This window comes from Python bivittatus, unplaced genomic scaffold, assembly GCF_059951505.1.
Source record: "Python bivittatus isolate LINGU-HERP-01145 unplaced genomic scaffold, Pbiv_v1 ctg000700_np1212, whole genome shotgun sequence".
Classification (NCBI taxonomy): Eukaryota; Metazoa; Chordata; class Lepidosauria; order Squamata; family Pythonidae; genus Python; species Python bivittatus.
Window position 1 is genome coordinate 92860432 of NW_028277098.1, and position 24816 is coordinate 92885247.

Here is a 24816-nt window from a genome sequence, read left to right on the forward strand (position 1 = left end):
GCGCCGCTACCTGGGCTGCAGCCGCGGCGGGAGCCGAGCCGATGGAGGAGCCCGACTACTTCGGGGGCAGCGCGGCGGAGTGGGGCGACGACGCCGACGGAGGAGCGGTGAGCAAGCGCGGCCCGGGCGAGAGGGGCGAAGGGAAGCCCCTCGGGCGCCGCGTCCCCCGGAAAGCCGCCGCGGGAGGGGCGGCGGCGGGGGTCCGGTGCCTTTCTCCGCGCTTGGCCTCCCGCCCGCTGCGGACTTTATCACACCCCGCCGCCAGCCAGCACGCGCACTATAGATGCGTGTGCATTTGCAATATGCAGAAGGCACATTTTGTTGCACGCATATATTTCTTGCAACAAAATGTGCCTTTTGGATATAGCAGTGTTTCTGAACCGTGGCTGCTTGAGGATGTGTGGACTTCAACTCCCAGAATTCCCCAGCCAGCCTTGCTGGCTGGGGAATTCTGGGAGTTGAAGTCCACACATCCTCAAGCAGCCACGGTTCAGAAGCACTGGCATAGAGTATTGCCCTGAGAGAGAGAAGCGAAGGCAATGAGGAGGGCTTACGAAAGGAAAGTGGCTTCTCCAGCAGCCTGGGGGATCCCCTGTGGATCCTGCTTGTGCTTCCATGGATGTTCCCCTCCCTCAGTCTTGCTTTTAGTTATATTTTTAAGGTTTTCTCTAACAGCTGTGACATTGTTTTCACTGCTGGTTGCACACCACCTAAGAGTGGTCAGTGAGATGGGTGGCCTAAATGTATTAAATAAATACATACATAAAATAAAGGAAGCCTCGAAGCAGACACGATTCCCATTTCTTCCAGTCCTGCGGGGAAGAAGAGGAGCTGCTGTAAGCGGATACCAGGGAGGTGCCCTCGGCTTCCCCATCTGATCAGCGGACGTAGGGTTTCCTGGTGGCCTCCCATCGAAGTATTCTTTGCCCGCCAGGCCTTTGGCAAAATGATTAAAGCCCACTTTCCTTCTTTGACTTTGTTCCCACCTGGGTTTGTTATCTCTGCCGTCTGTGCTCTTTTCGGTTTAGTTTTGCTTTCTAGTTTTAATGTTTTTAACAATTTGTAAACTGCCCAGAATTGCTGGGAGTAGGGCGGCATATAAATTTAATATCATCATCCTCATCGCCAGCTAGGCCTGTCCTTGACTAGCTAAGCGGGAAATATAAAATGTTCCCCTGTTGCTGCTGTTGAGTTTCTTCCTTAGTTGTGTGTTGGGTACAGAAAAGATTAGCTGTATGCTAAAAGACAGGTCAGAATCAGAAACGTCCAGTGCTGTGGATCATCAGAACAGTGTTTCTCAACTTGGCAACTTTAATGGTGGCTGGGGAATTCTGGGAGTTGAAGTCCAACCATCTTAAAGTTGCCAAGGTTGAGAAACACAGATCCAGAAAGTCAGTTTTCTCTACCTACTTTGTAAGTGTGAGAGAAGATGCTTTATGGATGCAGAATCATGTTCACCTTAGTCTGTTTTAGGAATCACTACAGGTGGTCCTTGCTTAGCGACAATCTCATTTAGGGACTGTTTGCAATTACGATGGTGCTGAAAAAGTGACTTCTGACCAATGTCCTCAGTTATGACTTTCGCAGCATCTCTCTCTCAGTCACATGTTTGCCATTACAGTCAGCCAGTACGCGTTGTCCTGTGTAAAATCATACAGTCACAGTCATGTGATTTTTCACTTAGCAACCGCTTTGTGTAATGACCGAGTTGCCAGTCCCAATTGTGGTTGCTAAACAAGGACTACCTGTCATTGATACTAGAAGTATTGTTCCCTTGAAATAAAAAGAACTAAAATGCACTATTGTTTATGTAAGAGGTTTTGTTTTAACCAGTATGCTGAGGGAAGGAGGATGAAAAAGCTTTAAAAACAGTGGTGTAAGGTAGAAATGTATAGCCCAAACTTTCAGGAGTGGTATGCTCAAAATCTATCTATCTATGTGGTTGCTAAGAGTTGACAACAACTTGATGGCACATAATAACGACAACAATAATAATTTATTAAACTTGCATGCCACCCAACTTTCAATCAATCAATCAGTGCTCAAGATCTTGTTTATGCAGATTTAAAGCACCCATGAAACACTCGGTAATCATTGGTGTGCATTTGTAGCCAGATGCAAAACTGAAATGAAAAGAAAAACAATTTAAAATAGTATCTCCTTGAAAATATAAGGGGTAGTGTTATCTTAAGCCTGCCAGGCTGGTTCATTTAGTCTGCAGAGCTATTAGCAAGGCCTCTTTTCTCACATGAAAGCACCTCCTTTTCACCGAAGCCAGAAGAGGTCTCTCCTCCTCATGTGGTCTTTTAGGAATAATAGCAGAGCCAAACGGATGTGGGGTGTCCAAAGTCAGCTCCTGAGGAGAAGGTTCTTAGTGCTTGTCTCCTAAGAATGTGTCACAGCAATTGGCAGCATGAGACTAACCTTGGTTGATCTTGGAAAAAGCAAAGCAGGACAGACCTGGTTGAATGGGAGACCACTAGGAAATTCCAGCACCATTGACTGGACTGGGAAATTAAAAGAATAGCAAACTACTTTTATTGACCAAAAAAAAACCTACTTCAGGGCAACCACATAATCACCAGAGTTGGCTTTTTTTTTTTTACCCACAGAAAAACATTTTAAAACATTCCAGACTTTCAATAACAATTCCTGCCTGGGGGCCCAATGAATCATTGTAGGTGGGCCTTATTTTGGCTGTACTGCTGCAATGTGATGTGGTTCTCTGAAAGCAGCCTGGAAAACATCTATAATGAATTTGGCATTTCAGAAAAGACAGTAATTTCAGATTTTGGTACTGTGCAAATTCACTTAAATCCGAATCCACTCAAAGGGTCAGAATGGACAGTCCTAAGCAAACACTGAACAGGGTACAAGGTTAGGTTTGGATGTACTGTTTTGGCCACTTTGACCTCTTACAATCTCACCAAAGAATGGGGATGGGCAACCTTTGGTGGGCAGGATCTGCATTTAACTTTAACTCTGAGATTGCTGTGGCACAGAATGAGCAGAACATGTTGCGTGAATGAGAAGGTTGGGCTTTTCAAGTCCCCCCACCCAAATTCAGCAGCCTAGACAGCAGGAAGTGTGGGAAGTGCCAAAGTGTTCAGAGACTAAAGGTTGCCCTCATCTACCATAACTTGAGGTATCTTCACCCTTAGATGTAGAAATGAAGCTGTAGTTAACTTCTTTCCTTAAGACTATAGAACCCCAAGCCATGAAGTCATTCCATGCTTAGGGTAATGTTGCTGTCTGTTGCCACACAAAAGAAATCTGAGGTGGTGGAGAAAACAACACTGGCAGTTTTAACTCTTTCAAACAGCAGGATGATGAATATGGAGGGGAAGATGATGCCGAAGTCCAGCAGGAATGCCTTCACAAATTTTCCACCCGAGATTATATCATGGAGCCCTCCATTTTTAATACTTTAAAGCGGTGAGTGCAAGTTGATTCGAACATTGTGGTTGGAAAGGGGGATTGTGGGTTGATTGTGATCTGATACCCCTGATTCTCTAGGACATTGTTTCTCAACCTTGGTAACTTTAAGATGTGTGGACTTCAACTCCCAGAATTCCCAGCCAGTCATGCTGGCTGGGGATTTCTGGGAGTTGAAGTCCACATGTCTTAAAACTGCCAAGGTTGAGAAACACTGCTCTAGGAATTTCTTAAATGAGGATCTCTGCCTCCTTTCACAGGTACTTCCAAGCGGGTGGTTCTCCAGAGAACGTGATTCAGCTCTTATCGGAGAATTACACCGCCGTGGCTCAGACAGTAAATCTTTTGGCTGAGTGGCTTATTCAAACAGGTAATTTCTCACTGACTTTGGGGCTGCATCTTTTTTTACTAAGACCCATAGCCGAAAGATACAAACCAACCAGATGTGGCTTGTCTCAAACGATAAAACATGAGACCAGTGTGTCTGTTTTCAATATTATTTCCTTCTCAGACCCTTTAGAAATATTTGTCTGTTCTTTGAGTCCTGTTGCGCTTAGTGAGTGCATATATCTATGGTTCAAAATTGTCTGTGCTTTAACATATAACTGAGTTCCTAACATTTGAACATGCTGCTACAGGCATCAGGTTAGAATCAGTGATGCTGAATCAAATTACTTGTAAAGTCAACATTTTCTGTCTGAAGTTGCCCCCCAAGTTAAATTTCATAAAAGGAGTGTGCTCTTTTGCACCAAAGATTATTATGGGAATGTTTAAGGATTTACTGTCTGACGTTATCTGTAGTGAATATCTCTTATTGCAGGCGTTGAACCTATTCACGTCCAGGAAACCGTGGAAAACCACTTAAAAAGTTTGCTGATTAAACACTTTGATCCACGTAAAGCAGATTCCATTTTTACAGAGGAAGGAGAGGTAACTTGGAGAGCTCGATTCTGCTAAGAGGGATAACAGCACAATTTCTCTCAAGTTCAGAGGGGAATTTCATGGGAAACTCAGAAACTTTCACTGTGTTTGAGAGGGGGCTTCAAGCATGAATTGTTGTCAGGACATAGTCCTCATTATTTTTTAACTGTTATTCTATCTTTCAAAACAGAGGTTTTTCCAGGATGGCTGAGAAAACATTTTAAATTCATTCTTCAAATATAAATTAAAAATAGCAGCTAAAAATACAAAGAAGCAAACTGGGATGAGCTTTAAGTAGCAAAAAAGTAAAACCGCAGAAATAAAATTAAATATACTGACCTCTGATTCCTGGATGTCTTCTAGGCTGCTCAAAGTGATTCATTCCTGCCTGGGGGGTAAAACTGACAGTGAGCCTATATAGCACCACCTCTTTCAAGGCAAGCAGAGCCCCCCCCCAAAAGAATAACTCGTCCTTCCCCTGCAGAGATTAGCAGGAGTGATGATAAATTGAGCAGCTCTAGGTTGCTTTCTCTGTTTTTCCCATGTGGACATTAATTGTGCATTTGCATACAATTGACAAGAAGGACTTCAGCCTCCTTCTGTGGGCGGGCAAACCTTGGAAGCTGTTGTATTCAATACCTTATTAATCTGGTTACTTATAGAAAAGATACACACATTGCCTTTGCATATTATCTGCTTCTTTTTTTTACATGCAAGGTATCTTCAGACCACATGTTTAATCTGCTTTCTGAAGTAATCCATGGTTGGGCTTTGCACAATACTTTGAACCACATACTCATCAAGTGGGTTGAGTATGCTGAATCATAGGCATCCTTGGGAGGGCAAGTGACATCATATGTACTAAGCCATCGGAAGAGTAACCAGGCTTAAAATTCACGAGCTTAGTATATTGTGTGATTGCATATGCTTAGTCTTGACGAGACATGGCTGTGTGTCACCAGATGTAGCCATAGATGGGTTTGTAAGTAATCTGTGAAGTGAGTAGTAGAGTTCTTGAGAGAGTAAGCACTTGAGTCAACTCTGTGTTTTTCTTTTGACCCTTTTAAAGCTGTTTTAAAGGCACAGCTTGATTTTCTGACCACTCAGCCCATATCAGTCTGTTGCTCTGGTTTTTGGCAGACTCCAGCATGGCTTGAGCAAATGATAGCACACACAACGTGGCGAGACCTCTTCTACAAGCTGGCTGAAGCTCATCCAGACTGCCTTATGCTGAACTTTACTGTCAAAGTAAATATAGTTCTTTCATTCAACTAGAAAGCTTATCAAGTCTCTCCTGTTTTCATGAGCAAATTTGTAAGTAGAATGTAGGTAGATTGGGGAAGCTAACATGTTAAGAGTACAGTTGGACATTGCTCTTTTGGGCATCATATTACCATGTTTATGATCACATAAAATGCATACAAGATTGCCATGAGGAACAGGAACTTCTCTATTGCCATGCTGCAAGGAGTTTTGCACACGCTCATCCATATATCTAAAGTTTGGAGAAATTCTTAAAGTCCAAACTATTTCTAGTTTCCTATATATAATATTTGCTTTGAAAGATGACCTCAGTAGGTGGCAGCAACTAGCCAACTGTGGCTGAAGTTAAGCAGGGTTCAGCCTGGTTAGTACTTAGATGGGAGATCATCTGGGAATTCCAGGTCCCATAGGCTAGACTGGGAATTTTTTTAAAAATCCCCAAATGAAAGCAGTGGCAAATCACTTCTCCTAAGAAAACTGCATGGACTGACTCATACTCAACTTGAGTGTGTCTTTATCTCCTCCTCCCCCCCTCCTCCTCCCCCCCCTCTTCCTCTTCCTCTTCCTCTTCCTTCCTATAGAATTTTAAAGTGTTTATTTCTTGATTTCCATCCCCTAAGTGCTAAAATAGTCTCATTTCCCCTCCAGTCCTAGTCTACATATTGAATTAAATAAAATGGTATTTGCTGTAGTGATGAATGTGATTACAAGGCTGCTACTGTCTCAGTTGCTAATTCTCTGGTTCGTTGCAGCTTATCTCTGATGCTGGATACCAAGGGGAGATCACCAGTGTATCAACAGCCTGCCAGCAGTTGGAAGTCTTTTCTCGTGTGCTGCGGACCTCTCTAGCTACTATCTTAGATGGTGGAGAAGAAAATCTGGAGAAGAATCTACCAGAATTTGCTGTAAGTTTGCACCCTTGTCTCCTTTTTTTTTTTTTTTTTTTAAGAAATTGTTCCCAAAAATATTTGCTGTGGAAAAAGTGCAGGGGAATGGTAACATTCTATACCCCTAGCTAGGTCTGTATCCTGTGGTACCATAACTACTTTTCTCTTCTTATGCTTGATATTCTCACGCACAAACACTCTACTAAGTTTTGTATTACACAGGGCAGAGGTTTTCATACTTTTTCAGGTGCTGCAGCTATTATGCAGATAAATCTTCTCAATCAATAAATAAGTATTTTTTTCTAAAAAATATATATTGGAACCCCTGATCAAAAGGCAAAGCTCTAGTGATAGAAAATTGGTTGGTTCTTTTTTTTTTTTTTTTGCTCCTAATCTCTCATGGAATTCCATCAAGTTCTCGCAGAATCCTAGCATTTTTTTTTTTTTAATGGCATAGGGACATAGATCTTCAACCAGTTACTGGAACTGTGGACATCATAAGAATGGAGCATTTGATTTAGCTTCAAAGTAGGGTTTGTAATTTTCTATCAAGCAACAGTCATTGTTCCTCATGTTGGTGGGTGCCCATGCTCTTCCTGCAGCTTGTTCCACCTCCAAGTTTCCCATGAGGCAAAGGAGAAATTTCTCAGAAGCTGAGCTTTTTCAGGATATGCTGTGTTACCTGCCACCTCCTCTATTGCAGTATTTGTTCTTCAGTGGAGAACAAAGAAGAAGAGGAGATGTTGGTGTCATCATTCATGTTGGACTTTGTATTTGAAGGCAGCAGCTAGGTATCAGTTGTACACTGTCCTGAATTCCAGCAGAGGGACATGTAAACTGTTTCCTTCAAAGCTTTGGACACAGGGAAGAAAGAGGGCTGTGTAACTCCAAACAGTGCTTTTGTCTAAAGGAATATTTTTGTCTTTTTGTTTTTATTTGACTACTTAAATCAAAGACAGTCAGTCTTTGGTGGCAATTATTATTGGGTGCAGGGTGAGTGGAATGATGGGTAGGGCAGTGGGTCCATTCTCTGGGTAGAACCTAGATTTTCAGGGTTTTTTTCCTGGGTTGGGGGGAGGGATGTTTGGTTAACTTCCTTTTTTAAAAACTATGTGCACTATTCAAGGGCTTATGTTAAAGCTTTTATGGGTTCCCACCTCAAACTGGCTGGAAACAAAGCCAACTTTTCAGTACTCATAGCTGAAAGGAATTTAAATGGAATGTTGTTTTAAATGAACTGCTGAACTGTTTTGTGGTGTTTACGTGTCTTTCTATAGACTGAAAAATATAATTAGCCCTTAATGTTGGACACATTCATGTTTCTGAATAAGCTGATAATCTGTGACAATGTATTCGCAGAAAATGGTGTGCCACGGTGAGCACACGTATCTTTTTGCTCAAGCTATAATGTCCATGTTAGCACAAGAAGAACAAGGTGGCTCTGCTGTGCGCAGAATTGCTCAAGAAGTTCAGCGATTTGCTCATGAGAAGTAAGATCTTGCTTCATTTCTTTTTCCAAATTTAATTTATGGCTCCCCTAGGTTGCATGCCTCAGGATAATTCTAGCCCATAGAAAAGGAAGCCTGATTCATTTCTAAGCATGATCCCCAAATTGAACTTCGCTTAAAAAACTTACAGTTAGTCAAGGTGTCCAGTAGAAGACACCATGCCATCAAAACAACACCAGGTGCACCATGTCATCAATATGGCAAATGTCACAGATTATGTACTTTCAAGACAACATCACTTGTGCACCCATGGACACCCGCATAGCTGGCAGAGTATTAAGTATACAACTTATGTTAGAATTGCCAATTTAGAAATACAGATTTGTAGAGCTTTTTCTTAGTTCTAGATCCTTCCTTCCTTCCATATTATCGTTAAGGTGTAAAAGTATGCATCTAAAACTTTCGGATAAGACCTGCTTGTTCTAAATTGTCTTTCCTAAATGTGATTCTGCCCATCTTGTCCAGATATCTAGAACAGTGTTTCTCAACCGTGGCAACTTTAAGATGTATGTTCAACTCCCAGAACTCCCCACCCAGCATACTGGCTGGAGAATTCTGGGAGTTGAAGTCCACACATCTTAAAGTTACCAAGGTTGAGAAACTCTGATCTAGAGAGAATCTGCTTAAGATCTCGCCCATAGGAGGTAAGAGGGATGTGGGCCAGAAGGCAAACCTCAATAGTGATCTCCTCCATTATGAAATCCGCAGCCCTTGAGAGGTCCGCCTGTCTCCTTTTCTTAGGACATTACAAAGGGGTCTGAAAACCATTCAGTTTCTGCAGACTTTGGGGCCTTTGTAAGGAAATTGCAGGCAATCATCTATTCATTTCTACAGAATTTAAATGTCATATTACCCAGTATCTTAGATTGAGACTGGGTGAAGGATGGATGGATGGATGGATGGATGGATGGATGGATGGATGGTCAGACAAATGAACAAATGAACACAGATTACATACTGCATAAATCTGGTCTATTTAATAACAGTTGTGAGTCCAAACCTAATGTGAGAAACTGAATGTCCTCTGCTGTTTTGTCCACATAATTGATTCTGTTTGGGTCTCACTAACACGCCAAACATTCTTAGGAGATTGCTCAGACGGTCTCCACTATTATTGGTGGTCTGTCACCCCTTCTGAAACTTTCCTAAAACAAGCTTGCGCTATCTCTTTTGTTCTTGCTTGATCTGCTGAAGAGGCCATGATGCCAGTCAGATCACCCTGGCGTTGGGTACTGCAGCTTCCTATCCCCGTGCCTGCCAAGCCCTTGGCGCCATGCTGTCAAAAGGAGCTCTGAACCCAGCAGACATCACAGTCCTCTTCAAGATGTTCACAAGCATGGATCCTCCTCCTGTAGAACTGGTTAGTAGCAGCTTCCCTTAGGAAAAAGCCTAGATTTCTTTAGACCTTGGTTCAGTAGCAGTTTCAAAATGTATGATTATTCTTGAGTTTAGTTACTTTTTCTGCTGGGTAGTACGGAGAAGAATCTAAGGAATGAGAATTGTAGCTGTAGTCAAAGGAATTAAAATCAGAGGAGATGTATGGGTCATCTTTATTTCTGATGCTGGAAGCATCCAAGGTGCAAGATGAAATCTACAGATGTATCCCAGAAGTGCAAATCTGCCCTGTTGTGCCAGGGCTAGAGAGGGTGATTTTCTTTCCTTGGTCCAGCCCATTGCCTCAAAGGGACCCTGACCGTCTGACAGCGCTGGCCATCCAGTTTATTATGCCTCTTCCGGCCTTCTCCCTTCATATATTGATGTCCCATTATGGCATACGTGTGTAGAATCTGTGTGTCCAAAGGCAGCCTCTCCCCACTGGATTTGAGCAGGACCTTTCTCCCTCCATTGTAGATATCGAAGAGTTCAATCCTATACTCATCTATTGGGACTTACTTTATGGGACTTCCTCTTAGATAAGTCAGCGTTCCTGAAGAGGAGCCCTTGTTGCCTTCAAGGGGGAACCAACATTTATCTTCATCTTGTTTTGTAACATGGTAATGTTACCATGTTCTGTAGGGCACTTTATTCCTCTTGTCCCTTGGATGCTTTGAGCAGCTGTTGCAATCACTTCCTGTCTTTATATCCAAAAATAATGTGGAGTAACCACAACAATACAAAAATAATAAATTCCAGAACTGGAATTAGCACCTACATAGCCCTTAGAAGGGAGAAAGGGGAACTGACAGTGATCCCCAAATAATAATAACCTGAAAATATGTGTGTGAATATACTTAAAGTGTTGTCTGAACTGTCTCAGGCTTATTAGCTCAAATAGGCTAATACTTTCATTCCATGGGGCAGAGAAAGAAATGAGATTAGCAGGCAGCAAGGATGGCCAGAGGGTGTGGTCCAAAAAGTCAAGATGCACATTAAAAAAAAAAGATAGCATCATCTTGACATTTTGGACCACACTCTTCGGACACCTCTACAGGCAGTGATTTATCTAAGATTATCCTAGGTAACCTTGAGTGTTCATTTTTTCAAAAAGATGTTGGAACATGTCCTGTGATGTAAAAAAGAAAGCTCTAGATCGGTGTTTCTCAACCCTGGCAGCGTTCAGATGTGAGGACTTCAACTCCCAGAATTCTGGGAGTTGAAATGCACATACCTGAAAGCTGCCAAGGTTGAGAAACACTGCTCTAGATTGTGGTAATCCAGCAAAGTGTGTATATATGTATTCAGTCTTCATATTATCTTGGCCTTCATGTACTGACAGATGCCCAGTGATTTTTTTGGGGGGTGGGGGTTCATTTGATTTGACTTTATGCATTTTTAATGAAGGAATAATATTGTAAATTTATGATTAAAACCATAATCTAAACATGATACCTAATCTTACTTACAACATTCACTTCCTTGGAAATAAAAGTATTTTGAGATGCAGTCAATGCTTATTTCTTAAAATCTGGTTTTCCGTAAGCCAGTGTTATGTTTTTTGTTTAATTTCCCTGCAGATTAGAGTTCCTGCTTTTTTAGATCTCTTTATGCTGTCACTGTTTAAGCCAGGAGCAAAAATCAATCAAGACCACAAGCACAAATATATCCACATTTTGGCCTATGCAGCTAGTGTGGTGGAAACATGGAAAAAGGTAAACTTGGGATGGGTGGATGATGAAATAAATTGGTGCATTAGAACAGGATAATATTTAGGTTATTTTATGTGCTTGCATCGTTTAGAATAAAACCGTATGCTTGGCTTCCATGTTTGCAGAAATAACATATGTATGACGTATGTTCTTTAACCAAAAGTGATCTTAATTCTTTCTCTTTTCAAATATGCCTTCCTTGCTCTTTTTCTACAAATGGGAAACACGGTGAATGGTGGGTGATAATGATGGATATTTGGGACTTCAGCAGGAATGCCCTCCTCCACCCCCACTCCCCAGATTTGCTAAACCACAGTTCCTGCCATTCACCATTAGGACTGTTGGAAACTGTATCTTAGCCTCATTAGTTCTACAGGTTCTGCATCCTTGTTTAGAGGTGTATTTGTATCTGTGCAAGGAATTTCATAGAATTATGTCATTGAAAGGGACCACGAGGGTCATCTAGTCTAACCCTCGACAATGTGCAGGAAAACTAGTTAAACCATCCATGAGAGCTGGCCGTCCATCCTCTTCTTCAGAACCTCCAGATGGAGAATCCACAATCTCCCTAGACAGACTATTTCAATATTGTACACATTCTACTATCAGAAGGGTTTTCCTCATATTGAAATGAAATCTAGGTAGCTCTATTTGAGCTAGAAAACCATAGGTAGTCCAATAAATAGATTAATATGTTTAACCATTTTAAACTTTTAGATCATGCTATTTATGCACATCAAATTCTTTCTGGGGCCCATGAGCTGTTCCTTTCTGATCTTATCCTTCCATCTCCAAATTTGCTGTGTATTTGCGCTGCACCTTTGCAGAATGGGTCTTCCCAGCAGGTTGTGCCATACTCGGAGGCTGATGCTGTTTTTCTGCTGGTCAGAATATTCAGGCAACTGCTTGCCAATAATTTAAATATATTTCTAACTCCTCAAAGTTACACTTCTGTTTTACCAGCACCTTCTAATTGCCATTTACCATGATAGTCATGCTGGGAATACCTTTGCATAGTATCCAGTGAGTTAACCTAATGAGTAGAAGACTCAGAAATGTATATTTTTAAGAAAGATTCACTAAACAGAGTTCTTTGCCCAGCTCCAGGTTTCAGCAGGAAAGACTGATGATTCTTTTTGTCTCCCACACCTTACTTCAATGCTTCTCAGAACAAGAGGGTGAGCATCAATAAAGATGAGCTCAAGTCAACTTCAAAAGCAGTTGAAACAGTTCACAATCTTTGCTGCAATGAGAATAAAGGCGCTTCAGAGCTTGTCGCAGAGCTGAGTACCCTTTACCAGTGCATCAGGTAAGCCTCACCTGAGATCATGGTTTCTTTGCTTAGAAATGCAAATGTTGCATTAAACAGAATATTAAGGAAGTGTGCAGTTTAAGTTCTGCTTAAAATTAAATTATTTTAAATCTGTGTTTGTGGAGAGCAAGCCTGAGAAATCTGCAGGGTTATCTGGGTAACTGTTTCAGAGTTTCGTTGATCTGAGTTTGCAATAGAAGAAAATAATAAAGAGGGCAAGTTTCTGATCCTCAGTTTTGTGGAAGAAAATTGAGAAAATTGAGTGTGCAACTGGATTATTTCTTGAAAGTGCTGGGGAAGGACACAAGTAGTCAAGCCCTGCCTTGTGAATCTTTGACCAGCTCTAAATTAGATCCTGGGAAACATTATATGTTTGGCCACTAAAAACTCTACTCTGGGAGTATCTTGGGCAATAAGAAGTGACTAATCTTGGCCACCATTTAAATTTCCCATAATGCCCCACAATGGAGACATTTCCTGCTAACAGGTGAAAAATGTCCTGGCCCTGTTTCATCTTTTTGTGGCTGGTCTTTAAAGGCTGTTTTTGCACAGCATGCCAACCCTTGCTTAACTCAGTAAGCCTGTGACCAATCCAAAAATGTAATTGGAAGTTTATCTGGCCTGCTAAAGACAGTTTTAAAATTTAAGGGGGAGGGGGAGGGGCCAGCCTCTTAGCCCTCCCCTCTTTTTCCCACCTCTAGGCTATAGACCTCTTGAAACTTGCTGAAATCCAGTTACCCGGATTCACCCAACACAGACAGCCACAACCTAAACACATTTTATCCCAGCATATTATGTGAATCAAGGAAGTGGCTTCTTTTATAGGCAATCGTTTTCTCTGCAAATATGTCTGATTTACTGCCTGGGAAATTTTCTCTCTTTTTGGGGAATTGCTTAATGGGGAAGTCATCTTTGTTCTGACAGTATCCAGGGAATAGTAGATTAAAGGTGATGGCATAGATGCTGGGGGTATTTGCCTCAATTCGGCATGCTCACTCTCCTTCCTGCTCTCCTTAGATTTCCAGTTGTAGCCATGGGGGTATTAAAATGGGTCGACTGGACTGTGTCAGAACCCCGATATTTCCAGCTTCAGACAGATCACACTCCAGTGCATTTGGCACTGTTGGATGAGGTGAGGTTTTTGAGCTCCGCTAAGTGACAAGTCAGCCTGGCTTTATATTTTATATATGCTTGCCGTGATTCCTTGCTGCCCTACAGAACGGTGTCCCCCCAGGGATCCGGATAGCCACAATCTTCTTGGCACTTCATAAGGCATAGAAGAGATGGATGCTCCCCTTAGTGGTGAGGCTGGGAGGTTAAACCAGCCCTGTTGATGGATTGCTTTGTTCTTCATTGACCCTAAGCGTATGTCATACTGTTATCATTACTAATATTTTGGATCAGTACTGCATTTTGGGTGCTTTGTTTTGTATGTTACATTCCTGGTATTTTGGTTTTAATCCTCTGTGTATCACTCAGAGTTACAGCTGTGAGATGGGAGGCTATATAAATTGTTTAAATCCATCAATCAGTAAATACTGTTTATGTATTGCTTTATGTTTGGGGCTTCCATTTTTTGTTGTAAACTGCCAGGAGTCATAGCATACAAATACTTAAAATTCAGAAGGTTGTTTTGTTTTCTCGTTAACAGATTTCTTAGAGAAATATACTTCTAAAAAAGTGAGTTGGCACCAAAAAGGCCAAGTGTGTCAACTTGTGTAAATGGTTCTGTTTCTTCTCATCCCAGGGAAGGGTAAAGAGTTGTGCCAAATGATGAAGCTCTATTTTTTAAGCTCTGGATTTGAAAGTTTCCCAACCATTATGTGTATGTTTTTATTTTTTGTTGGCAATAAAGACTAGAAACTTGTATAATTTTGCTTTTTTTTTCCTTAATGAAAGTGGGTATTTGGGGATGCCAGATTTCTTCTATGGTACTTATTCAGAATGGTGGAATATGCATAACCCTGATTAAGATATGTAAGAGTGCTAAGATCTTTAATTGAAAAGATACCATATAGGAAGCAGAGATCCTTTTAAGCAAGTTATTTACATTGCTTCCTTTCTGTGCCAAGTTTTTTCTTTCTTGCCAGCCATCACAAACACATTTGAAGCATGCAGTTAAGGAGAGCTAAGAAATATACGAATATTACTGCTTCCACCCAGTGCAAACAGTTCTGAAATGACTAATGCCATATCTGGGCACAGAAATATGAAGCTGTCAAAGAGAAATGAAACCTTTTTCAGATCACGGTCCTAAAAATAGATGGGGCAAAAGACAAAGAAGTAGAAGTGGCAAATATTCCCTGCGTGTTAAATAATTTCCATTTTTGTTCAATGAAGGATTTCAGTTTGCAGGCTGTTTTTGGAGGAAATGTCAGAGTGCAAGAGTTTTATTCATACCTTTGAAAGCCACTCTAGGTTCTTTTTTAAAAACCTATAAGCAGTCAGGTTTCACATTATGGAAGAAGGTGAGATAGATTCATTCTCGTTCACTCCACCTTTTTAATTCATGGATAACTGTTTTTATACAAGGAGCCCTTTGCGAAAGATTTTTCTGACTTGTAGACTGGAATATGCTAATCCATTCCGGAGTCTCATTCTGTGGCAATAAGTCTGATTTGTTTAAGGACCAAACCTTTAGTATATAGTGGGGCAAAAAAGTATTTAGTCAGCCACCAATTGTGCAAGTTCTCCCACTTAAAAAGATGAAAGAGGCCTGTAATTTTCATCATAGGTATACCTCAACTATGAGAGACAAAATGGGGGAAAAAAATCCAGAAAATCACATTGTCTGATTTTTAAAGAATTTATTTGCAAATCATGGTGGAAAATAAGTATTTGGTCACCTACAAACAAGCAAGATGTCTGGCTCTCACAGACCTGTAACTACTTCTTTAAGAGGCTCCTCTGTCCTCCACTTGTTACCTGTAGTAATGGCACCTGTTTGACCTTGTTATCAGTATAAAAGACACCTGTCCACAACCTCAAACAGTCACACTCCAAACTCCACTATGGCCAAGACCAAAGAGCTGTCGAAGGACACCAGAAACAAAATTGTAGACCTGCACCAGGCTGGGAAGACTGAATCTGCAATAGGCAAGCAGCTTGGTGTGAAGAAATCAACTGTGGGAGCAATAATTAGAAAATGGAAGACATACAAGACCACTGATAATCTCCCTCGATCTGGGGCTCCATGCAAGATCTCACCCTGTGGGGTCAAAATGATCACAAGAACGGTGAGCAAAAATCCCAGAACCACACAGGGGGACCTAGTGAATGACCTGCAGAGAGCTGGGACCAAAGTAACAAAGGCTACCATCAGTAACACACTATGCCGCCAGGGACTCAGATCCTGCAGTGCCAGACGTGTCCCCCTGCTTAAGCCAGTACATGTCCGGGCCTGTCTGAAGTTTGCTAGAGAGCATTTGGATGATCCAGAAGAGGATTGGGAGAATGTCATATGGTCAGATGAAACCAAAGTAGAAAGTTTTGGTCTAAACTCAACTCGTCGTGTTTGGAGGAGAGAGAATGCTGAGTTGCATCCAAAGAACACCATACCTATTGTGAAGCATGGGGGTGGAAACATCATGCTTTGGGGCTGTTTTTCTGCAAAGGGACCAGGACGACTGATCCGTGTAAGGGAAAGAATGAATGGGGCCATGTATCGTGAGATTTTGAGTGAACACCTCCTTCCATCAGCAAGGTCATTGAAGATGAAACGTGGCTGGGTCTTTCAGCATGACAGTGATCCCAAACACACCGCCTGGGCAACAAAGGAGTGGTTTCGTAAGAAGCATTTCAAGGTCCTGGAGTGGCCTAGCCAGTCTCCAGATCTCAACCCCATGGAAAACCTTTGGAGGGAGTTGAAAGTCCGTGTTGCCCAGCGACAGCCCCAAAACATCAGTGCTCTAGAGGAGATCTGCATGGAGGAATGGGCCAAAATACCAGCAACAGTGTGTGAAAACCTTGTGACGACTTACAGAAAACGTTTGACGTCTGTCATTGCCAACAAAGGATATATAACAAAGTATTGAGATGAACTTTTGATATTGACCAAATACTTATTTTCCACCATGATTTGCAAATAAATTCTTTAAAAATCAGACAATGTGATTTTCTGGATTTTTTTTCCCATTTTGTCTCTCATAGTTGAGGTATACTTATGATGAAAATTACAGGCCTCTCTCATCTTTTTAAGTGGGAGAACTTGCACAATTGGTGGCTGACTAAATACTTTTTTGCCCCACTGTATGCCAGAAACATGAATCCTTGGTAGTCATCCAGCTTGATTGGTAAAATTTCTAACTCTGGGTTGAGTGGCAATCATATGTATTCTATATTTTAAAAATTCAAGAGTTCTTAATAAGTATTCTGCATGTTAAGGTTTGTGTCTCATAACAGTTGTCTCATAATCAAGCTTGTGCAAATCTTACATTTTGCTTTTTGCTTTCCAGATCAGTACATGCCACCAACTGCTTCATCCTCTAGTCTTGCAGCTTCTTGTCAAGCTCTTTGAGACTGAGCACTCTCAGCTTGATGTCATGGAGCAGGTGAAGAAAACTCAAGAATTTGGGATTCTTGACTGTTGAGACTTTTCATGGTGCATCCTGAAGCTGATTATTTTATGAAGTAGCTGAAGTATCTTGCCTGCTTGTAAAATTAGAATTCACGAGAACATGAAAGGGCTGGAAATCCTTAGGTTCATAGAATGTTAGAGTCAAAAGGGAACTTGGAGAACATGTAGCCCAACCCTCTCCCCAGTGTAGAAATCCATTACTACAGAATCCTCCAAGAGTTAAACATTTCCTAAGAATACTCTTGAAATATCCATTTTCAGAACCTAACATGATCTATAAGAATTATTTTTATTTAATGTAAAAAATGAATGGTGAGGTCCAACCTTACTTGGAAGTCTGTAATTAGTGTAATTGGCTCTCTTTGTTCTTAAATATTGACAAGGGAAGATGTATCCCTGAGTATTGTCCACAGTTCCAGTTAAATACTGAAGATGCTTCAGGAGGAAACTCTATAACTTATATTTCCAAGGTCCAGGGGTATTCAACTGAGTTTGCTGGTCATGCCCTTCTTTGCATAGTGTTTAAAAAACCTTAGTCAAAATTGTAAAGGGTCAGGATTCAGAATGGGAACTCTTTTTTTCTGTTCTTTTACTTTATTTTTCCATGTTGTGGAAAAGCTGCAGCTATTTCTTTCATCAATAGAGGGCACTCTGACCCAGATTTTTTTCTTGCTCCCTCTACAGATAAAATAAAAAACACTGAATCTTTTTTTTTTAATGGTGGAAAGAAACATATCGAAGAAGAAAGTCATCAGAATAGGTTGAGCCAAAATATGTGGTGGTGAGGATGACGATTTCATTTGCGTGTTTTCATGGCCCAAATTTCATCCCTCAACCAAGAATGGGTACGATTGTTAAAGGGGTGCAGTGGTTCTGCAAGGTTTATGTTACCTCTTAAAACCCCAAAATGCCTCTGTAAAAAAAAAATCCACAAAAAACAACACAAACGTTTTGTCCCTGTGGAGTATATTTTTTCCACCCATGCCATAAACAGAGGAGAAAACTATTTTTTTATGGGGCCAAGAAAATACATTCTAGGAGGTAGTTCTCCTTGATGGATTATCTTTCATCTCTGCTGTTGTAAGCATGCCAGAAATTGCACTTGAATAATATTTTCTTAAACAACAATGGAAATTGCTACACAACTTCATGGACGTAGGATACCTCGAACTTCAAATATTCTGCGGCCTTCTGTTCTTTCAGTTGGAGCTTAAGAAGACTCTTCTGGACAGAATGGTTCACTTGTTGAGTCGTGGATATGTCCTCCCAGTGGTGAGCTATATCCGGAAATGTCTGGAGAAGTTGGATACGGATATATCTCTGATCAGATACTTTGTGACTGAGGTCAGTGAATGTTTGTTTGGATAGCTAGAGTTTTAAAATGTTATTCAGGTGGATCAATTGGCAGTGATCATTTCGGCCAGTAAGCTTAAAAACTATAAAATGGTTACTTGGTTACACAATTATTTAAAATTGTATAATCAGATTCCTGATTACATGTCTTCAAAGTGACTTGGCTTGGATTAAGACAATAGAAAACAAAAGTCCAAATATAAATGTATACAAAGTATTTAAAAGCCTAGGAAAATAAAAGTGTTACTTGACATCTAAATAAAAAGAAAAATGGCAGTCAAACATAATTGTTAAAAGAGTAGCATGGTGATGGGAAGAAAACAGGTTCAAAATGGTACCACAAGAAGGGTTCTAAGAATCCCCATGTTTCAAGACCAAACTCTTCACTGTAATTTGTTATAGGAAGGTAAGTCTCCTCTAATAGTTAAAATACTTCTGGGGAAATGTTCTGTATGTACCTGTAATAGTTCCATTTCTAAATGGTGGGACGATTGAGCAGTTTTGCTTTTTATACAAGTAAACAAATAGATCCTGTATATAAAGGGGATAGAATCTGTTGATCACATTAGATTCTAAAATATTTAATACAGAGAAATAGTTAGGCCCTTACTTTGACAATGCAGTTATACAAATCTTGGGAGTTTGCAAAGATGAGTAAGTGGAAGATATATGTCTGTTGATCACTTAGGATAATTTGACAAATGATGCCCAATTTTTAATTAATATCAGATATAATTTGAACAGGCCCAGGTTGGGAATAGCTCAAATATTGGATAAATATTTTTCCTTCAGTTATTTTTTCAGTTATAATTTGGTGGAATGATGGGCAATGCTGATGCTTGTTGGGTGTGTAAATACTACAATTACAGGTCATCGAATTTTAAGAGTTGGAAGAGACCTCTGAGGTCTTATAGCCCAACCCTCTTTGTGGTGCAGGATCTCCTAAAGCATTTCAGACAGACTACCCAGCCTCTGTTTAAAGACCTCCAGTGAAGGGGAAGAGACCACTTCTTAAGGGAACCTATTCCATTCGCTGATACCTCTTGCAAGAAATTCCTCCTAATATCTAATCTGAATCTACTTGCTGACAGTTTCAGTTCCCCTCAATCCTCCTGTGGCATTTGGTTTTGGTTCTGCCCTCCAGGATGATGAAGAAGTACACTCCTTCCTCTACAGGACTACCTTGCATATATCTGAAGACTGCTATCATATCTCTCCTCAATCTTAAACATGATCATTCTTTTAAGTGTTCCTCATAGGACTTATTTTCAGTCCTCTTACCATCTTGTTGGCTTCCTCTAAACTTGCTCCAGTTTGTCAGTGCCTTTTTTAGAATACAGTACCTAGACATGAACAGAGTATTCCACGTGGGGCTTGACCAAGGCAAAGTAGAGTGGGATCATTACTTTATGAGTCTGATCTCTATGTTCCTGTTAACATGTCCCAAAATAGCACATACCATTTTAGCAGCTGCATCACAGCTGCAGTTCCCTCAATCCTCCTGTGGCATAACAATAACCAACTGGAATCTGCTTCCCTCTGGGAGAAGACAGATACAAAAAATGAAGTATGAAGTTCTACCACCATCAGCTGCATCACAGTTGCAGTTCCCTCAATCTTCCTGTGGCATAACAACAACCAGCTGGGTTCTGCTTCCCTCTGGGAGAAGACAGATACAAAAAAAATGAAGTATGAAGTTCTACCACCATCACTGTTTTACCACTTCCTTCTCCCAATGGACCTATTAATATCAATATTAATGTTTAGAGTTTTGTACTGATTGGCAGTTATTTCTCAAGAGATGTAATGAGTTTAGTTTTATATACTCAATTATTTAATGAAATAATGAATTTTAAATTTTATGACAATTGTAAATTTTGTTTACTGGTATCTTATTCTCCATTCACTATGTCTTTTCTTATTTTTTTCTTTTGTGTAGCAATTTATTTTCTAAATGTTTTAAAATAAAATTACTTCCCCCCCCCCAAAAAAACCCAATGAAGCCCACAGTCTTTTGCTGCTTTCTGATTTCATAGGTACTGGACGTGATCGCTCCTCCATATACCTCTGACTTTGTGCAGCTTTTTCTTCCAATTCTGGAGAATGACAGCATTGCAGGAACAATTAAGACGGAAGGCGAGCATGACCCAGTGACCGAGTTTATAGGTAAAATCTTTCCTATACAGTATTTTTATTTCATTAGATAGCATCACTGAAGCAGTGAGCATGAAACTGAGCAAACTCAGGGAGGCAGTGAAGGACAGGAAGGCCTGGCGCAATATGGTTCATGGGGTCACGAAGAGTCGGACACGACTGAACAAGAAGAAGATTTTTATTTCAAGTTGGCAACCTGTTTATGTGCATGCAGGCACCCACATATCAAAGAAGCTACCCCAAGAGTTTCTGAGAAAAATTTCCCTTCAATTGTTTTCAACTGAAAGGGTAAGCTATTTCTGAGGTAGCAGCAATTTCATCTTTTCAGGGTGTTTGCTGGACTGCAGGAAAACCTGCATGAGACATGTGTGTCTGCAGGGTACAGTGAAAAAGGCCAAGATGGGTGCCATGATATGGTGCAATCAAAGCTCTGCACACAGTGCACATTAAAAAGGGGTGGAGCTATGATCACACTGTCGTGGCTTCCATCTTGACTTTTGACCGTGGACACGCCTGAAGACTTGCAAGCATGTTGAATTAAGGCTAAGCTTGCAGGAGGAGAGCTGTGTTGGTCTATAGTCTAAGCAAGTTTTTCTTAAAGTATGGTCCTACAACCCCTGGGGGTCCCCCAAGATTCTCTCTCGGGTCCTGGAAATCAAAATCATTTGCCAGCCTACAGTGCTAAAATCCCATCAAACAATTGTGAGAAGTGGTAGCAGCAGTGAATTCGTCAATTTAAATTTTTAATAGAGTAAATATTGACAAATATAACCCATACAAACAAAAGATCTCTTGGGGTCCTCTATAATTTTTAAAAGTGGGAAAGGTTCCTAAGAGAAAAAAGTTTAAGGAACACTGGTCTAAGCTATAGATGTGCAGATCACTAAAATTCAGGAGTTGGAACAATCAAGTGACATCTTAAAAGATTAACTTTTGTAGCGTAAACAATTGTAAAAGTGCTGTGGAGATTTATTTATTTATTTCATTAAATTTATTATAGCCACCCATTCAGCAGACTCTGGGATATGTGTATGTGGCTGTGGAGAACTGGAGAATATTTTATAAGAATGTATTAAAGCATTAAAGAATTCATACAGTCAGACCCTGTTTTCCATTTGAGTCAACAAGGTTTATGCACATACATTCTACCCTAAACCAACCTGTCTTTCTTTCGTTTTCTTTAAAGCTCACTGTAAATCGAATTTCATCATGGTCAGCTGAACTAGGGAAGAAATTCCAAATCCTGAAGCCACTGGTGATCAGGCCCCTCTCGTGCTGCACAAAGAAAACTGAAATGGTTTGCTGATCGGTTTCAGGTTAAGTAGGAGCTCACACCGGTCAATTTTATTTATGTAGAAAGCAGTCACTGCCATGACTTGTCAATACTTCAAACCTTGGTCCTCTTGAAGAAGAGCAGAAAGGATGGTGGAGGTTGCCTGCTCCAAGTATATGACCTAGCGAAATATGATAGCAATGATATTCTTAGAGATGGTTTCTTGAGAAATTCATTGTTTTAGTATACAACTGGTTACTTCTAGTAAGTAGAGCTGACACTGTGTTATGAATTCTCTCTGCTCTCTGTGTTCCAGTCAGTTCTGTAGACTGGAAAAGCAGTGCATTAATTTCTCATACCTGCTTGATTCTTGACAATCCTATAAATTTCTGGCGAAAGTATGTGTCAGATCTGCCCTATCTGAAAATACCCTTACGTGAACCGTCTCCAACCTGGACACCCTTAGATGTGGTGGGACTACATTTCCCATCCTTTGGCAGACCCCAAGCTGGATAAGTCTCTTTATGATGGCTCTATGATAATATTGTAGCTTGTAAATCAACCATCATGGATGATTGCTGAGAAACTGCACTATGCTTAGTGACTGTTGCATTCCAGTTCTGAATCCTTTTAAAAAAGAAAATCATTTGTGCATCACAAATGTTTATGTTTGCAGACCTTAGCAAAGAAATACAGGTATTTTGGGTTCTTTTAGGAGAAAATATTAAAATATTAACCATTATCAGTAAGTTTCATTACTTTGAGAGAAATATATATATCTACTGTTACATTTCTCTAAATGCATAGAAGCATATACAGTAATGTATAACTTTTCAGGCCTGCCTTCTTGCTGCATGTCAGATGAGTGAGAAGTATGACAGCTTGTAATTTTTAATAAATTTTCTTTTGGGTAAAAAGTGTTGCACTTGTTGAATGTATTCTTCACTGTCTCAATTTGCGAGGCAAACAATGACACTGGGGAAAAATACTGAAAAGATGCTGTACTGGTATAGTTTTTAATAAGTGGGTAGAAAAATAGACATAAATCTTCCTCATATATTGGCTGGGTTTACACAAAATGTTGAACTATAATGTTAACTGAGTTTACTGGGTTTTGTGAATCTATCCAATATGGCTTATGAGCCATAGCTTATGATGTGTGTTTTGCAAGTTCAACAATATGTTTTTTTCAATAAATCATGGTTTTGTTAACTGTGATTTAGCACAATGGCAAATCAAAACAGCACCATCCTGTGAGATTTAACAATCTCATCTGGCTTCTGGCATTTTTAAAAAGAATCAATTAACTGGGGGGCACGAACATTGCTGACTTTTAGAAACTACAACCATTAACACATTTGCATTTACTGGCCCGAGTCACAAAACCCAAGTTGCTATTTCATGTCAATACTGAGTATTAAAACTTGGATGCACATCCACAAAAGTTCACTGACTTGGAACACTTTACTGCTTACCCACAATTCATTGGATAAACAAATGTTTATTGCATACACCAATCCAGAACCAAATATACCATCTTATGGCTAAGTGCAGTATGTGAACCCAGACTGTGAGGGGGAGATGCTTCTCTGAAGGCAAGATCTTAAGTGTTTGAGTATGTGCCATCAGGTTAGGGCCAGCTCTTCATGACCTCTCCAGGAGAGAGAACTCATGCAAGATTCTTACGTGTTTACTACCTAACAAACATGCGACAAGAAAACTGTTGGCACAACATGCCCACATGTATTCCAAGAAGGCTTCTATTAGCCATGAATTGAGGTCTGCTAGTTTCCCGGCAAAGACTGGATTTGCACAGTATGCTACAATAAAATGTGGTTGGCTAGTTTGTTGCTCTTAGTATCATATGAACCTAAGTGTAGTTAGTCTATAATTCAATGTATTCTGCAAATCCAGAAAATTAATTTAGTAAACCATGATTGAGTAAACCACAGGTTGGCATGTTGGCCAAACACATCCAAAATTTAGTCATGTAATCCTCACTGCAAGGAACCTGACACTGCAGATTGATGGTGGGTATGGATTTTGCTGGATCACAAAACTAGGAAGCATTAGTTTTGCAATAATCCAGTGGTGTTTCTGCATAAGCAGAGTTCAGCAGTAGCTCAGCCTTCCTTGGAAAAGTACCTGCAAGAAGCCCAGTTAAGAGTTTCCAAAGTTCAGGAAGAAGAGGAGGAAAAGCAACCCCTGTCATCTCACGAAGACAACTGCTAGGTTTTCAGAGTGCTGCTAGCGGCCAAATGAGAGTTAGGCTTGCCACTGAAGCTTCTGCTTGCAGTTTTTGATGAGACGAGCCAGATAAGGATTAGTCCAGCACCAAATGGTCTCAGTGAAGAAGTGTACTACAGCACAGAGGCCATTGGTGTTGCAAGCCACAGGTTTCTCCGCTGGTATGCCCAACTTGAATCCTTAGACTGCTTTTAAGTTGAGCAAAGTGCACATTACAGCAAATGCAGTTTTGGTTCCTCCACTTAGGGTGGCTCAAATTCTTGTTCAAACAGGAATGAGGAAGCAGATTTATATATCCGTATCTCCTATTACCCAAAGCTGTTTGCAGCAAATCATCACAAAGAGATCAACACCCAGTAAAAATTACAGAGCCAGTTTGGTGGTGTGGTTAAGGCATCAGGCTAGAAACTGGGAAACTCTGAGTTCTAGTCTTGCCTTGGCCACAAACCCAGCAGGGTGACCTTGGGCCAGTCTGCCTCAGCCCTAGGAAGGAGGCAATGGCAAACAGCTTCTGAAAACACTGCCAAGAAAACTGACTTGAAGGCACCAAATAAATAAATAAATACAGAACCAGATATGGGGGTGAGAGGAGGGAGGGAGCATGTGGCTCTGTTCAATTAAAAAAGGAAGGAAGAAAAGGTTCTTAACTAGTGGATTTAAATGCTTTTTAAATCATATCCAGTGTTGCTCTGAAGTGAAGACCAGACTATGCAGCTCTTGAGACAGGTAAGAGGCCAACCTTCACTCATTTCTTTCAATCAAACAAATTCTGGCAGATACTCATTACTACAAGTTTCTTGC

General features: G+C 40.6%; 2 protein-coding genes across 3 annotated transcripts in view; one reads left to right on the top strand and one right to left on the bottom strand.

Moving 5' to 3' along the window:
• On the top strand, positions 1-21820 carry NELFCD (negative elongation factor complex member C/D). 2 transcript variants are annotated; one of them, XM_088154586.1, is made up of 15 exons: positions 1-107; positions 3323-3435; positions 3696-3805; positions 4256-4365; positions 5497-5604; positions 6372-6524; positions 7866-7996; positions 9209-9374; positions 10969-11103; positions 12270-12409; positions 13430-13544; positions 16867-16962; positions 18192-18332; positions 20378-20507; positions 21682-21820. In XM_088154586.1, the coding sequence occupies exons 1-15, from the start codon at positions 42-44 to the stop codon at positions 21714-21716; spliced, it is 1749 nt and encodes a 582-aa protein (XP_088010712.1). In that variant the 5' UTR covers positions 1-41; the 3' UTR covers positions 21717-21820. The 2 variants fall into 2 exon arrangements, with proteins under 2 accessions (XP_088010712.1, XP_088010713.1); XM_088154587.1 differs by having other exon boundaries at positions 7-107; positions 3326-3435.
• CTSZ (cathepsin Z) overlaps positions 21811-24816 on the bottom strand; it is a 15349-nt gene continuing 12343 nt past the window's right edge. The window contains exon 7 of the transcript XR_015798614.1: positions 21811-21949. The gene's annotated coding sequence lies outside the window, so the exon portion shown is untranslated. The remainder of the gene's footprint in view (positions 21950-24816) is intronic.